General features: G+C 39.0%; 1 protein-coding gene across 8 annotated transcripts in view; it reads right to left on the bottom strand.

Annotated features, from left to right (window-relative positions):
* RAPGEF4 (Rap guanine nucleotide exchange factor 4) overlaps positions 1 to 15426 on the bottom strand; it is a 260359-nt gene that overhangs the window by 27542 nt on the left and 217391 nt on the right. For 7 of the 8 annotated variants that reach the window (XM_016135049.2, XM_016135092.2, XM_016135066.2 and 4 more), the window contains 6 exons: positions 6928 to 7078; positions 5060 to 5148; positions 4277 to 4307; positions 3980 to 4058; positions 2645 to 2791; positions 1228 to 1325 (listed from right to left, as the gene is read on the bottom strand). In XM_016135049.2, the coding sequence (XP_015990535.2) occupies positions 1228 to 1325; positions 2645 to 2791; positions 3980 to 4058; positions 4277 to 4307; positions 5060 to 5148; positions 6928 to 7078 (595 nt within the window). The other variant, XM_036236020.1, reaches the window with a different exon arrangement.

Consider the following 15426-nt stretch of genomic DNA (forward strand, 5'->3'; position numbering starts at 1 on the left):
ATCAGTAGGGCTATACTGAAATGGCTTTTCGTGGCTTTCATTTCCAGGAGAGGGTGCCACGAATCATGGTATTATTTTTTTCCCCAAACCCTCGATGTTCGGAAATATTTATTTTTAAGAAAGCAATGAATGTAGATGACTAAAATATATATGAAAAGGATGGTAAGCAGACTCAGATCTTAGAGCACCGGTGGTTGAGGAAAGGCAAGAGTGCTCATGAGCCATGATGGATGAGGGAGTAGTAAGAGAACTGATGCTGCATCTCCAAGTTCCTCTCCAGGGGAATTTAAGATATGGCAAAAATCTGCTTTTGTGCCACAGTGCACAAAATGGCTCTCCTCAAACCAGAAAAGCAGAATTACGATGAGGCTAAAAAACAAGCTCTAAAAATCTAAGGAGGGGAATCTTGATTTACCTCTAATTTCTAATTTGATTAAACTTGAACGTATCCATGCAACATTTATGCAGTTAGACTCTCCCGGAAAAAATGCATTGCGGTTCACCTCTAGCTCCTGTGTTGCACTTTTCTTAGTAAAGAAGCCCTGTGCGACCAGAGACAAAAAGAAAAACAAAAACGAAAACTAATTCTCTATCTTTTGAACTGGCCCCAAAGGCTTTCTAAGATACTTTAATAGCTACTCACTTCCATGTTTAATTTTTATAAGATAAATAGAAATGAACTCTACCATCTGCATAAAAGAGAGTAGGCTACTCAATTATTAGTATAGGTCCATTAATCGTGTTTTGGTGATTTAGGGAAGACTGCAGGTCCCTGATATTTCCTATATAAGACAGAATACTTTCAGGCAATAGCATTTTTCATAGGCTAGAGAGGGGTTTTGCCATAGTGCATTTCTACATTCCCCTAAGGAGTATGATAAATTGGAATACCTTGCCTTAAAATTATTTCTATCCTGGTCTTAGTATTCAGATTTTTAATATTAATATTTAAACTGGGGACATTTCAAGGAAGTGAATTACTGCCGGTTCTGAAAGCTGAATTATGCCCCGATATGGTGCTACTTGGCTAATTCCTCAAAAGAAAATCTAAAAGTCAGAGCATCTCAAATGAACACCTGAGGCTTACCTAACAGACCTCAGAAAAAGAAAAAGCCAAGCAGCATTCAAGATTTTTTTAGCAACAAGGTTCAACATGACTGCAAAATTAGGCTCTAGACAAGTTTTTCTGATTGCAGACACTGCTCTGAGGAGGCCATCCACACCTACCAGTGAATCGAATTGCTCTCGCGGGCAAGCAAACAGACGTCCATTAATGGTGAGCGTCGTAAATACTGAAACATCATTAGGTTTGAGCACCACCTTTTCTGTGAACATAAAAAGCAAGAGATTGCCTATTAAATGCATCTGAGATTTGCTGCACTGCCCTAATCACACCAACAAATTGCCAGCTCGGTGAATTACCGGAACACGCAGAGTGACTGCATAAAATACAGCACTGAAGGGACCCACTGAATAAAAAAGACGCAGCATTCACACAGGCACACGACACTCAGGATGCCATCAGAAATGACCACAAAACAGGTCTGGAAATATCTGAGGGTCAATTCATCCAATTCTGTGCTGCAATGGTAATTACATACAAAAACCATACTTGCAATTTATATAACGCTATCTTTCCATACAGTAATCACACCAAGCTCTTTGGAAAGATCATTTTTAGCAAACTTGCAAAGGGAGAGGGGGGAGGTCCTGGGATCCCACATGACTTTAGATGCAAATTTTATCATCACTTTTTCACTTATTTCCTAATTTGGAAGGCAATTGCGTTACCTAGATTGTCTTTTATATTTTAAAATTAATTCATTAAATAAATATCTATTTAGCCTATAATACATGCCAGACACCACTCTAGGCAATGAGGATACAGTAGGAAAAGATAAAGAAAAAAAAAATACCAGTCCAAAAAGAGCTTATGTCATAGTGAGGGATGCAGTGACCAAGATAAATATATTAGAGTGAGAAGTGATAAGGAGATTGTAATTGTTTATTAACTGTTCACCTCCTCACCAACCTTGGAGCAACTTGAGGGATATGGGTTGGGTCTAACTCATCCTTTCCTGTCGCAACCATACTAAGTGGCCAGCAAATATATGATGAATGAATAAGTGACATTTTAGGAAAGCATAGAGTAATCAAGTAATCCCGTGGGGGAAAATACTCCTCATTTTGTTCGATGAGCTGTGCTCTCTACTTGATAAGGAGGGGGACCATTATCAGCTGAAAAGAACTAGCCTCTGAGCACCTCCAATTTCACTTTCGTCTGTCATGTTAGATGCTCTCTTAGTGTTCATGCTTCTCAATGCTCCAAGGCCTACAGCTTTTTTTTTTTTTTTTTTTTACAGGTTATACAGAAAGAACATCTACACCAGATATTTCAGTTCTAGCTGCCTCAAACAGATCCCTTCACCTCTTTCTGTTTTTGAGTGAGTACCTACAAGATAGGGGATATTAGACACTCACCCAGCTCACTTCTAACCATATCATTTCTGTTATTCATGGAGGGGATGTGTAGCATCATTTTGTCCTTTTGGATCATCTTGGAAGGGCCAAATTCCTGGCGGAATTCAGTTTGGATGGGATAGCCCATTTGGCAGAAGTGCAAAGAACTGAGTAAGGCTGTTACCTCCGGCAGAGCTCATCTTGACTATGATCAGGCTTTCTCCAGAGCCTAGTTTGTCTGCAACTGCACTGATGACTTCCTTCACCGAGGCGGCCACCGGCACCCGGATGGTTGTATAGGTGTGGTCCATGCAATACACCTTAAACAGAACTATTGGGAAGGCAGTAACAATGTGGTTAATTGGTCTTGGGAATTCTTAAGAAAATTATAAGCTATGCAAAATGTTTAAACATCCTCCACAATTTGCACATCTTGCCATTCTTACTACTGTATTTATTTCCACTCGTCTGTGACTATGCTTGCCCCCTTTGAAAACTCCCCACTGCACACACGGCTGTCATCCCCAATCAAAACAGCAACAACAACAAAAACAACATATATTTGTGAGAATCCCACAAGTAGATCATGGGGGAGAATGAGACGTATGGTTCACTCAACTTTCTGGGTCTGCCCTTGTCTGTGAGCTTTTCTTTTTTTTCACAACATAGGGAGTGCTGTGTTGTAGGCTATAGACGACTAGATTACTGCTGCCTGATGTGGCAGTGGGGGGCCACCATTAACACCTCTATAAACAGGAGTGCTTCTGCCTGGGGCAGTGAACATATGTTGACAATTCCTGCTCTCTTGTTCACTTGGTTTATGTACTTTGGGGCTGGGCCAAATAGTTTGGGTGGCATTTAGGTCAGCAGACATGTATGTGGCACCCACAAGCTCACCTCTGAACACACGAATCCTGGAAGCAAGTCTAGCTACTGTAATTCTTAGGTTTAGAAGTACACCTAAATTACAAGAGTCATTTGTGGCTTAAAATAAAAAAAATTCATCATTGTTATTAATTTAATTTTTATTTTGTTCTTTGGAGAAAGCTTAAACAAGCAAACAATAATAGGCAGCTCCTGTACTTCCCTGATGGCTGCTAAGGGGGCTGTGCTCAGGGACAGAGCGCTCTCCCTGGAAGGGAGCCCTGCTCTGCAGATGACTCTGATACCCTTCCTCTGCTAGGCACCCGTGATATGCTAGCCACCTTCCCACAAGCTCTTCCCAGGGGTAAGCAACCTTGACAACTGGTCCCTGAGATATTTCTTTCCTTCAAAGGCAGGGGTAGCAGGAGAGAGGCAAAATCTGGGAAGTATGGACAAGCACCTCAGCTCCAGGCAGAGTTCAAGAACATAAATAACTGAAATGCAAAAGAGCACCTCAAAGCATACTATTCGGGGTACAAAGGAGCACCCCCCAAGGAAAGCTATTCTAAGGGTCCAAGGTGATGACTCCCAGGGGAAGATTTTTGTTCTGACTTCAAATAATCTAAACGATCCTGCGTTGGAAGAGAATTCTCACCTTCATCAGACCCCCGGATAGGTTGGTGCTTCTGGGCTCTCTCGTCACCTGTGTTGAACTGTTGCAAAAGAACTTTGTGCTGCAAAAATAAAAACAGCTGCTGCCTTGAAGAGGGAATGACTGATGCGCATTTGCAACTCAGAGGAAACGCACCCGAGAAGTAGTCGGAGTCAAGAAATGAAGATAATATATTTTGCATTGACAAAAACATCACTTTTAAATATTGCAATGTAATATTTCTGGAGAACTGTCATCCTACAGGGCACAATTGGAGAATGCTAATCCATCATCACTTACCTTCTTTTGCAGATTCTTTGCATCTTCTGAACTACAAAAAAAAAACAGAGAAAGAATATTATTTAATACCATGAGTACTATATTTGAAATTGCTTTAATTGTATATAACTTTAGTCTTATGTTAGACAACGAAATCGCAGCATCCCTTCAGGAGGCAATATGAATCTCCTCATTTTGCTACTGAGACCAAAGCATGAAGGACACAGCAAAGGATCAGCCCTTGTCACAGGCAAATCCCTGGTGGAATTGATGTTAAAAGCCATGGTTTGTAGCTGTCAAAGTCTATCTAGTAGCATATACTCTCTCGTACTTAACCCATGGCTCGAGGAACAGCATGTGAAACCCTTCTGTGTTTTTACTGAGAGGACACAAATATTCACTATCAACAGCTTTGGCAGCTAAATGTGAATTTTCCATATAAGTAATTCCCCTCAAACTTTCTTTAAATGCCACTGACCATTTTATTACTGGATTCACTGCTATGAACCGAAGGGACTCAAGTTTATTGAGTTAGAGGCCCCAAAGGAGGATCTTTTCCTTTTCAGGCTTTCTGTTGGCGGCCATCCAGCATAGGAGGTGGCTGAGCAGAATCTCAGTCCTTTCATTCCTTTGGCCTTACGGCACCTCCTACACCCGAGACCCCGTCTGTTCACATGAGAACACTGTGTGGCTGTTGAACAACCAGCTTTCACCTGTTGGCGGGCAAAGACCTGTGTAGATGTTTGGACTGAGAGCAGGCACTTCTGTGATGGAAACACACCCCAAAGCCAAGCCCTTCCTTACATTTGCTTGACAATCTTCTCCAACTCGGGAAGCTGCTCCTTGAAGGCAGCGATCATCCGGGCATCATCTGATACAGACACATAAAACTCCTGTAATGGCAAAGGTCACAGGCTTTTAACAAGAACTGCAAAAGGCACACAATTCTGTAAAGAGGAATTAAGGCATGTCTTTGTGTCATCTGCTTCACTAGCACCTCTAAACCATGGTTTCATGGACCAGAGACAAAAAAAAAAAACAAAACACCAATATGCCTAAAGTCAAAATCACAGATGAGAAAGAATTCGGAAATGGATAGAAGTGATGGTTGTATAACATTCATTACACCGTGCATGTAATTAATGCCACTGAATTGTACACTTAAAAATTGTTAAAATGGCAAATTTCATGTTATTTTATCACAAAATTTTTAAAAACTATAATCGCAAATGAATTGTTTATATGATATTTATATGAAAGGCAATGGGTTGGAATGGGTAATTTTATCATCTACCTTTTAAGAGCACTTTTTTCACCTCAATATTTTTTCAGGAGAATTTTAGTATTTATTTTGATATTATTTTAGTATTTACTTTTTATTTAATGTTTACCAGTGGCCGTGGTTAATTGTTGGTGGTAAAAATACAAGCGGGGTCTTCAGCACTATCCTAAATTTATGCTGAGTTTATGCCACCAGCGCAGGTCTGTTTACTGAGGCTCTGGAAACTGTCCTGGCCACAGGGCAGCAGCAGCGGCGGCAGCTGTGCCCTGCTTTGTTCCAACGCAGTGGCCTCCACAGCAGAAGATGAGAGCTGTGGCAGCGCCAGCTTAACCGCTACTTTGGTTCATCTGCTAAAAAGGTCCTTTACTCCATGGGTAGAGGCCATGAGTCAAGTTAGGACCCCAAGTTGCTATTAAACTTTCACATTTTCCAAATACTTCATTCTGCAGCCTTAAGGGACTCTTATGGTCTACCCTTCCTCCCTGTCTCACCTCTACCTGCCTGACAGATGATATGGTTAAAAGGAGAGAGGGGATATGTTTCTTTTGTACAATTCATTCCTGAACATACAGACTCATAAAATTTGAACTAGAAGCCACATTGTATCCGCCCCGCTACTTGACCCTCCACCCCCATCCCACACACACACACACACAAAGAAGTAAGGTCCTTATCTAAATTCTAGAGGGCAGAGTGAGTCATCAAAGATTAAAAGCCAACGTTAATGCTATAATGTGGGTCTGGAGCCATGGGAAGAAAAAGTAAAGTTCAGCTTAAAGCAGTGTTTATAAAATATATCATGTCTCTTCATAACCACTTCGTGGTCCTAGTAATTCCTCAGTAAAATTATCTGCTTCATTCACTCTGCTCAAAAATCTACCATTTGATGGAGTAGTCATACTTCTAGAAACATAACCAAAGAAAGACCTACCTGAACAAAAATGTTTAGTATACTATTATTCTAGAAAAGTGAAAATGGAAATGATGTAAATATTTAACAACATGAGAACAAATAAATATATCTGTGGCATAGTTAAAGGTCATTAGAAAATTTAACAGAAAGCCTATACTGACATGGAAAAATCCCGACATAAAATTAAATGAAAAAAGCAGCCTATAAAATGATGGGTACTATGTGATTACAACTATAGAAAATATACAAAGAAAAAGAGGCCAAATGAAAATACATTAAAATGCTACCAGTTATTGAATTAGAGTGGCAGGATAATAGATGATATTTTTCTCTACGTATGGTATCTTTCTGATGAATGAACATGTTAACAAAATCTAGAATTTTCAATTACAGTCTCTCCAGGGAAGCTGCCGTGTCTAGGGTAGTCCCTCTATCGTAGGACGAAGATGTATTCTTGGAAGGGAGAATCCCTCATACCTCCAGGAAAGCGATAGCTATGTCATCCTCTTGTAGGACGTCTCCATACATGGCGGCCCACTGCAACACCAGGCGGATGACCCTCCGCTTATTGTTAAGGGCATAATCCATCTTCTCCTGCTCTGTACCTTGTGAAGGCTGTGCATGGTAAGTGCCGAGGAGTCAAGGAAGACATTTAGACATTTCACACTCATTTCACTGTGCTCCTTGCAAAGGCAGATCCCAGCTTCAGAGAGCCAGCCCATTGGACTGATTCATTTCCTCCCCTAAGCCCTCAAGAAAAGCCCTACCAACATAAAAGTTCTGGACCAAATGCATACAAACCCTTGTAATGCCTGCTGATTTTGACCTGATAGCTGCCCAAGGAGTTAGGCTTGCATGGCTCCACTTTGACTTGTGTGTTGACAAAGATTCCTGTGCCTACCTAGCTCCAGCTCTCACCAGGCTGTCTTCACATGCCCTGGCTGCCTTCCACTTTGTCCTTTACTTCCTAGGAGTGGTCATGCTTCTTGCTGTTGCTTGTCTCTGGGTGCTTTACCATCTCTTGTTGGTTCTGCACACATCTTTATAACCGTTTTCATTATATGCATTTCAGTCAAACCCTTCCAAGTTGGCATCCAGTAATGCTGGAATCATGACATACAAAAAGTGTATGGGAGCGGGGTGAAAAGTGAGGCTGGAGGAAGACAAGCTTACGCAGGGTTAGGAAGAGGAAAGGTTCTTTTCATATTGATCTTCTGGTGAGGGACTCAGGCATACTTTATATATCATTCCTTCTTTTCTCTCCTAGGACCATAACTTAACTCATACTGGCTTTGTGCTTTTATGGCTGGCCATTTTAACTAAACTATTAGCTTTTTGAGGCTTGGGATAAGATATTATTTGCCTCGTCTTCTGTACCATGCCTAGCAAAGTGACTAGCTAGACCTTTTATTTCTTTATTAATACAAAAAAAATACTTAATTGAGTGCCTATTATATGTGTCAGGTAAGGTCTCTGCTTGCAGTTTACATTCTCATGTGGATTATGGAAGGGAGAGTATAGTATATGATCAAGAACAATTTTAGATTAGATATACTGTTCCTTTTTCAGTGATTTATAGTAGTTCATAGTACAGATAATTAGTTCACAGAACAATCTCCTCATTATAACTTACACTGTAATTGCATATAGGGTACCTCATTTAAGTTCTACTTTATAGTCTTACGATGAAAGTATTTTTCCCTTTCTACAAATGAGCAAACTGAACATAAATGGCCAGGATTACATAGCAAGAATGTAGAATTAGTTTTGAATCCAAGGTTCCTAATTCCAACTAGTTTCTTCTCTATTACACAACACCCCCACGCCTCATAGCTGCCTACAAGACTGGACATGCCTTAGCTTTCGACCATGACTTAAAAGGCACTGCAGAAATCTGCCTCGTGGCAGTGCTGAGCTTGAGAGCTATACCAGTAAAGGGCCTTTTCTAAAGGGACCATAAATAATCATGATCAAGGTAAATGACAGAACCTTAAAGCAAAGGTTTACTGCATGTAAATGGGTTGCAAAATGGCTTTCATAAATTGAGCACGAGATTCATAAAAAAGAAAATTGCTCAACCTGTATTGCTACAATTCTCTCTGAACTTACAATAAAAAAAGGGAAGAAAGATTACTTTATGTGAAAATTATTTCTTTTCTGATTAACCCTTAAGTCTCTTGCTTGTATGCACGTATAACTTGATTTTTCTTTCCAAAGAACTGCAATGCTGGGCACTACATTTTATGACTGTTTTTTTTATGGTACCTAGCAGCATAATCAGGCACATGGTGGGTACTAAATGAGTAATTCCTGACAGACTAAAAGAATATCTACTGTTTCACCCACGAGTAAGAGAGAGAGAGAGAGAGAGAGAGAGAGAGAGAGAGAGAGAGAGAAATAAAGAGTGAAGGAGGAAAGGAGAGAGAGAGAAAGAGAGAGACTTTCCTACTTGTATGAAGCTGAAATGGATTGACATATCAAGCTGATATCAAGTGGCTATAACTCTAACTTTCTAGTTATCTTGACTTGAACTCCAGGAGATAATACAAACGGTTGTGTGTTAGATACAGAGATATCAGAACACCTGCAGCTAATATCTGTGGCCCCCTATAGGATAAAGGGTCAGGACAAAACTTTTCTTTTCCTCTTTACTGCTTGGGAAATCTATCTTTTGCCAACAACAGAAGATAGAATACCTGATTGGAAGGATTAGCATAACATTTCAAATGTGTGTAGAGCTTGACATTTATAATAAATGTGCTCAATGTGCTCATATGATCATATAATGCTTTCTATAAAGCTGAAGGGAAAATATTTACAGATGAGGAAACTGAGGGTCAGAGAGAAGAGATCTGCCCAGCATTGTTCAGTGAGTAAATAGCAAGGTTTACAAATCCAGACAGGGCTTTTTCCACTATTGCCACTCCCATTGCCCCAGCAGTGGCTATAGTGACAAGCTCATGAAATTATTAAGAATAATTGCATCTGGGAAGTAAAAATCCTAATAGAAAAGATTTTTTTCATATTCTCTCTCTCTTTCGCTGTCCGTATCTTCCCCTCCCTCCCTCTCTCTCACCTCTCTTTCTTTCTTTTTCTTTTATAGCGTGGTGATGTTTCAGCTTTCCTGGAGCTGACTCAGTGTGCTACGTACCTAAACGAAGGCTGAGTGCCTGCTGCTCTTCAAAACTCTGCAGCTTCCTGGGAGTCAGAATTGACTGAATCTGGGGAAACAAGCTTTCTCTTTTTTGTCATGAAATTTAAGTACTTTTGCCTCTGGAAAACCAACCACACACACACACACACACACACACACACACACACACACACTGCTTATTTGTTTCATAAAGTCTTGCCTTTCCCTTTACAGATGTTTATTTACTAAAATGGAGGTGGGGGAATTACTACTTTTATGGCCAGCTGCAGGCATGTGCTCAAGGATCCTCCCCCTCCCTGGGCAACACACTTCCATTCCTGAGCTGTCTGCGGAATCAGACTCTTAAGGGATACAGAGGAGATTTCGTATGTAATTGATTATACTTGAAGTGGCTACAGGTGAGGTACTGAGGCTTCTGTTTTTTCCCAGAACAATCTTCTCAGGCTTTTAGAAGATTTATGTGATTTTATCTTTTACTAAAATCCTACAAAAAAGGTGGAGAGGGTGGGGGCAGAAACTATATTCCCTTCAGACAGCAGCCACATACAGAACATCCCACCAATTTCCTTGTCTCAATGTGATGTCAAAAATGCAACCTAAAAAGAGTAACATTTCAAATTTAGCATGTTCATAAATTTAAACACACCGAGAAGGTTGCAGACACCATTACCTTCTCTGGCTTAAACTGGAATAATGCATTACCCATGTAATGGAGAAAGTCCTATGTGGAATAGAAATCTCTTTTCCAGGGTGAATAATAATTTAGAAAGGATTACCAATGTGTACCACACACATAAGATATTTTTAACATCTAAAGAAAGCTATCTGAATCATACACTTGATTAATGTCTATGTTAAGAGTAGATGAGTAGAGAAAATAAAACATATAATAATCCAATGATCAAATGATCAGGAAATACTTGTATTGAATAAGGCCATGACTCTTGATAGTTAGATTCAGGTAAGAACTAACTTCTTGAATTCATGGGGTAAAGAGATACAGAAAGATAACATGGCTCTGACATCTCATAAAATGCTAGTTAAAAATCTATAGGAGAATCTAGAATTATTTACTGAATTGTTATTTTAAACACAATTAAGAAAAGGCCATGATAGTCAAACTGGCCAAACTCATCGCTGATATACTGAATTAATTTCAGATGATTCACAGAATCATAGAATCTGTGGATTGCAAAAGCCCTTTGATTATAGCTCCTTCAATTCCACCATCTTTGGGGTAAGAAAACGGAGACAGAATGAAGTGAAATGGCTCTTCCAAATTTATCAGTGGAATTCGTGGGACTACCATTCAGTTCTCCCATCTCTCTCCCAGGTATTATTCTATTTACTTGTTTGATGCTGCTGTGTTTTGTTTGACATTTATATATTTTTTTATGCTAACACATATTATACAGCATAATTTGGTTGGATAAAAGGGAAAGTCATCTGAGATGAAGAAATTGATCCTCCCGATTCTCAAAGACCACAAAGAACATACATGAAATCAAGAGTAAATGTTGCAGCCTTGACGATCTGATGTCCAGGGAGGCACTGAAATTCTAATGTCTGACCTAGAATTTTTCCGTTATAGTTTTAACCACTTCTCTTGTTCAATATCTGCTGATTTAGAAAGCAGTAGCTCACCACTAACCAAACATGCTTAAATCTATGGACCATTCAAATCCTAACTTGAGGTTTCTCTTGTTATGATAATAAGATTTCTCACCATCTGGAAGATTAAATCAAAATCCTTAACAGCAGGAACTATGTCATAAATTCATTGTGAATCTCTACACTTTCTAGTCAAGGATTGGGCATATGGAAACATAAAAAGCCTCAAGTGTTTGTTGATTGACTGGTTACCTTAAACAATTCAATCACACTGATCACATTGTTTGGAGTGCTATATATAATGCAATTTTCTTAAAAGATTTTTTTTTTCATCTTACCACAGCTCTTTAAAGCCTTTTGTCTAAGTTATCTGAAATTCCATGTTGTCGAGATGTCAAATACAGATCGTATGTAGATACATTCTAAACAAGTTCATATTCTGTGTCCCCAGGATGACTAAGTCTACACAAACACCAAAACGTCTGGCATATCTTTTAAACAGAATCATTTAGTTATTAGGTATTTAATCTATAGAACCACAGATTTTCAGAGTGATGAAATCTTCACTGTACCAATTTTTTCAGCATCATGTAGATGGGGCTGAGGACAGATTGGATTTGTTTTCAGTGATATATTAGGGCTGAGAATCAGAAAGGGTGAAGGCCACAATGTAGGCTACAGTCTTTCTACCCAGCCAACAGCAGGCTTTATATTCCATTGAGTCATTTTCCTCATGCCGGCTCTGCCGTTCAAACACTGTAATTATTTCATATATTTTTACCTAGTTATTATCTTACTCACCACAGGCACCTGTAATTTTTCTGTATTTTTTTTACTGCTCATTTACTTATTCTTAATTCAGCTAATAATGGTTCCACATATTAAAATTACCATGGGGAAAGTAAGTGAAAACCTCCTAGGATGTAGAGGCAGCAGATTCATTACAGCCTACAACAGGGAATAAAATATTATGTATACTTTTTGCAGTAAGTACATGCTAATTATGCAGCTATTTATAAAACACTTATCAACATTCAAACTGATACTCTTCAATGTTGTTGTTTTTTTAAAGCCCTGCTTTGCATACAAGATCTCTGCTTGCAGCTGAAAACAAACTTTGGGGGTCATCTGCCCACTGACTAGACAAAGCTTTTGTACATTCATTATATTATGCCATATTCCTCTCATGATGGTACAATTATTTATATGAGGCAAGATTTATATGCGGCTTTATAGTTTATAATGTACTTATACACACACAGCCTTATTCGATCTTCACGACAACCTAGTGAGGTAGCGTAACTACTCCTATTATACAGATGCGGTTCAGAGAGGTTAAGTATAATTGCCAAGTAACACAGCTTGTAAGAGGTAGGTCCTAAGCACAGGTCTTCTGACTTCAGAGCTCTTGCTTTTCCCACTATGGAGCATCTTAACTACCCTGCTTCCATTCATGGAGCAGAGAAAGATATTCATAAAATATTGCTTAGTGACAAAGCACATATAATTATTTAGAGTATATCCCATTACTGTATTTAAAAGTATACATCTATATGTATAGAAAAAAGACTGGAAGGATACATACTAACATGTTAACAATAGTAATACCCAGTAGGGTTATAGGTGATTTTAATCTTCTTTTTAAAGACTAATGGAAGATCGAACTAAATTTTAAGTGCAGATTTAAAAAAGATTAAAGAAACTGGAGATGAAAAGTACAGAAATTGAACAAATACAATTTAAAAAACTCATTATAAAGCACTTGTATTCATCAGGTCAAATCATGTCCCAGGCATATCTAATGAATAGAGAGTCTCTCTCATTAGCACATAAAAGGCCTGAAATATTAATGTTAAACAGAGTTCTACCACCTTCCTCTGTGCTAAAAGCAAAATTGGAGGAGGCATACAATGTGGATTAAGGACAGAAATAGGTGTCAGTGGCTCAGGGCTCAAATCTTTTCTGTACTAGTAATTACCTTTCTCTGAGCAAATCATAATTTTTCATTATCCTAGTTTATTGACTTGGAAAAAGAGCAGTGAAAATACTGACTTGTTCATAGGGCTTCTGTGAAAAGTCATACACTAAGTACTTTGAAAACACTCAGCCAAAGCAACTCGCTTTAATGTGGGCGCTTTAATGGAACGTGGTTAGGTAGTTTAATATCCCTACATTGCATGTTAAATACATGGGGGTTAACCCACTTGTTCAGTTTTACATAATATCTCCGTGTTGCTTGTGCATGTGGTGTTGTACAGTTTATGTGTATTTGTTGTTTTTGCCTGCCCATTATGTATTTCTTCACTTTTTCTGATTTTCTTTATAGGCAGTCTCTGTCCAGTAAAGCGCTTTGCCTTATCTTGACCAAGATGTCAGCAGTGACCTAAACTAGGCCAGCTAGACCCTCCTTCCTGGGGATGTGGGAATGAGGGGAGGGCCCAGGATGCTTGGAGCAAGCAGATTTACTCCACAAGCAGAGCCTTGGAGTTTGCTGCCCTCACAGCCCCTTTCTAAAGCCTGGGCTCTCCAAGGATTCCTTCAGTTTTGAGTTACTCCACATCTTCTGATAAATTCCTTTATTCCTTAAGTCAGTCACAGTTGGTTTATGTTACTTATGGCCAAAAAAAAATTAGCTTATATAAGGAGCCTATGTAACATCTCCTTGGAGGGAAAAGGACTAAAAATTGATTCCTCAGCTTAATATAGAAGCACTAACACATACATGGCGTGCAGGGATGGAGCCCTTTCCATTTGCTGGCTTACAGCAGGATAAGCTCCCAGCCTCCCCGGCATACCCTTCCTAGACATTACAGAACAGTAATTCTTATTTGAGGCTCTTATTCCCTGTGTCTAAGGACCAGACTTATGCTACTTACGCTGTCCAATATGGTAGCCACTAGCTGCATGTGACTACTTAAATTTAAATTAAATAAAATTAAAAATTCAGTTCCTCCATCATAGTAGACAATTTTCAAGGCTAGTGGCTACTGGGTTAGCCTAGATATTCAACATTTCCATTATTGAAAGTGTTCTTTTGGACACTTTATTTAGTTTCAACAAATTAGGCCTACTTTGGTTTTAGCCACCGGAATCGTGCAATATATTGTGAAGAAATGTTCTTAAAGGATATGCTTTTAAAAAAATAAATTGTAAAGAAAAAAAACTAACACATTCTAGGCTCAGAATCCTGAGACCAGGATGAATCATGGCTCTGCCACTTCCCTTGGGCACGTCATGCCATTTTTTTGAACTTCAAACTCCTCATTTGTGAAATAAAGCTAATATTAACTCAATACACTCCTGTAAAGGTAAGTGGTATAATACAGGCCAAAGCTTTTAGCTTGGCACCTGATGCACAGAGAATTTCATTCCAAATAGAACAATGAAGAGAATCTAGGTTCCTACAAGACCAGGTGTGAAGAAGGTAGTCTGAGGGCACTAGGTGGTGTAGATGATGTCCTGTCATCCTGGATTCCCTCTATCTACTGAAGAAAAAATTAGGATTGGATATGCAGGTTTCTCTAGTTCACTTTCCTGTCTTCTCTTCCTCCTCCAACAATATTACTGCCATATATATCTCTCACCTCCTGACCTGGGATGGCATGGGCTTTCGTCCAGGAGACTTTATCTTAAGAACAAAGGTCAGCGATATGGATGTTCTCAATCATTCTGAAGTAGAACAAGCTAATAAATGAAAAAGTCAGAATTTGCACAAAAAAAAAACCACAAAAAAATCAACAACAAGAAAAAAAATATATAAGCTTAGTGTTTGGGGCTTGAGTTGCAAAGATGATATGACGTGGTCCACTGTACTCTCTCTCACTCTGCTTGTAGTTTTGTTTGCTTTAAAGCTTATCAACGTGCTGTTGAACAAATAAGTCTAAACTCAGTGGTTTTTTTTTTTTCTGCAACACATCTCAAAGGTCTAATAATGATTAACATGTATGGAGTTAAAAGGAGACAAAGAGATCCTGAATATGTTCATTTTACTTGAGAAAAATTGAATGTGAGCCAGAAAGGATATATAACATACATAAGTCTCATCAAGCTTCCTTTACATGGAAAGATAGTTCCCAAGCAAATAAACACCCAAATCTCATTCCTGCAGCTCCCTCTCAATAACACATTCAACTCAAATCTCCCATCCTCACACATTCTGTTGACTTCAAAGAGAATTATGGATGAACGAGAAAATGAGAATCAGGTGGGGA

This window comes from Rousettus aegyptiacus, unplaced genomic scaffold, assembly GCF_014176215.1.
Source record: "Rousettus aegyptiacus isolate mRouAeg1 unplaced genomic scaffold, mRouAeg1.p scaffold_m13_p_2, whole genome shotgun sequence".
Classification (NCBI taxonomy): Eukaryota; Metazoa; Chordata; class Mammalia; order Chiroptera; family Pteropodidae; genus Rousettus; species Rousettus aegyptiacus.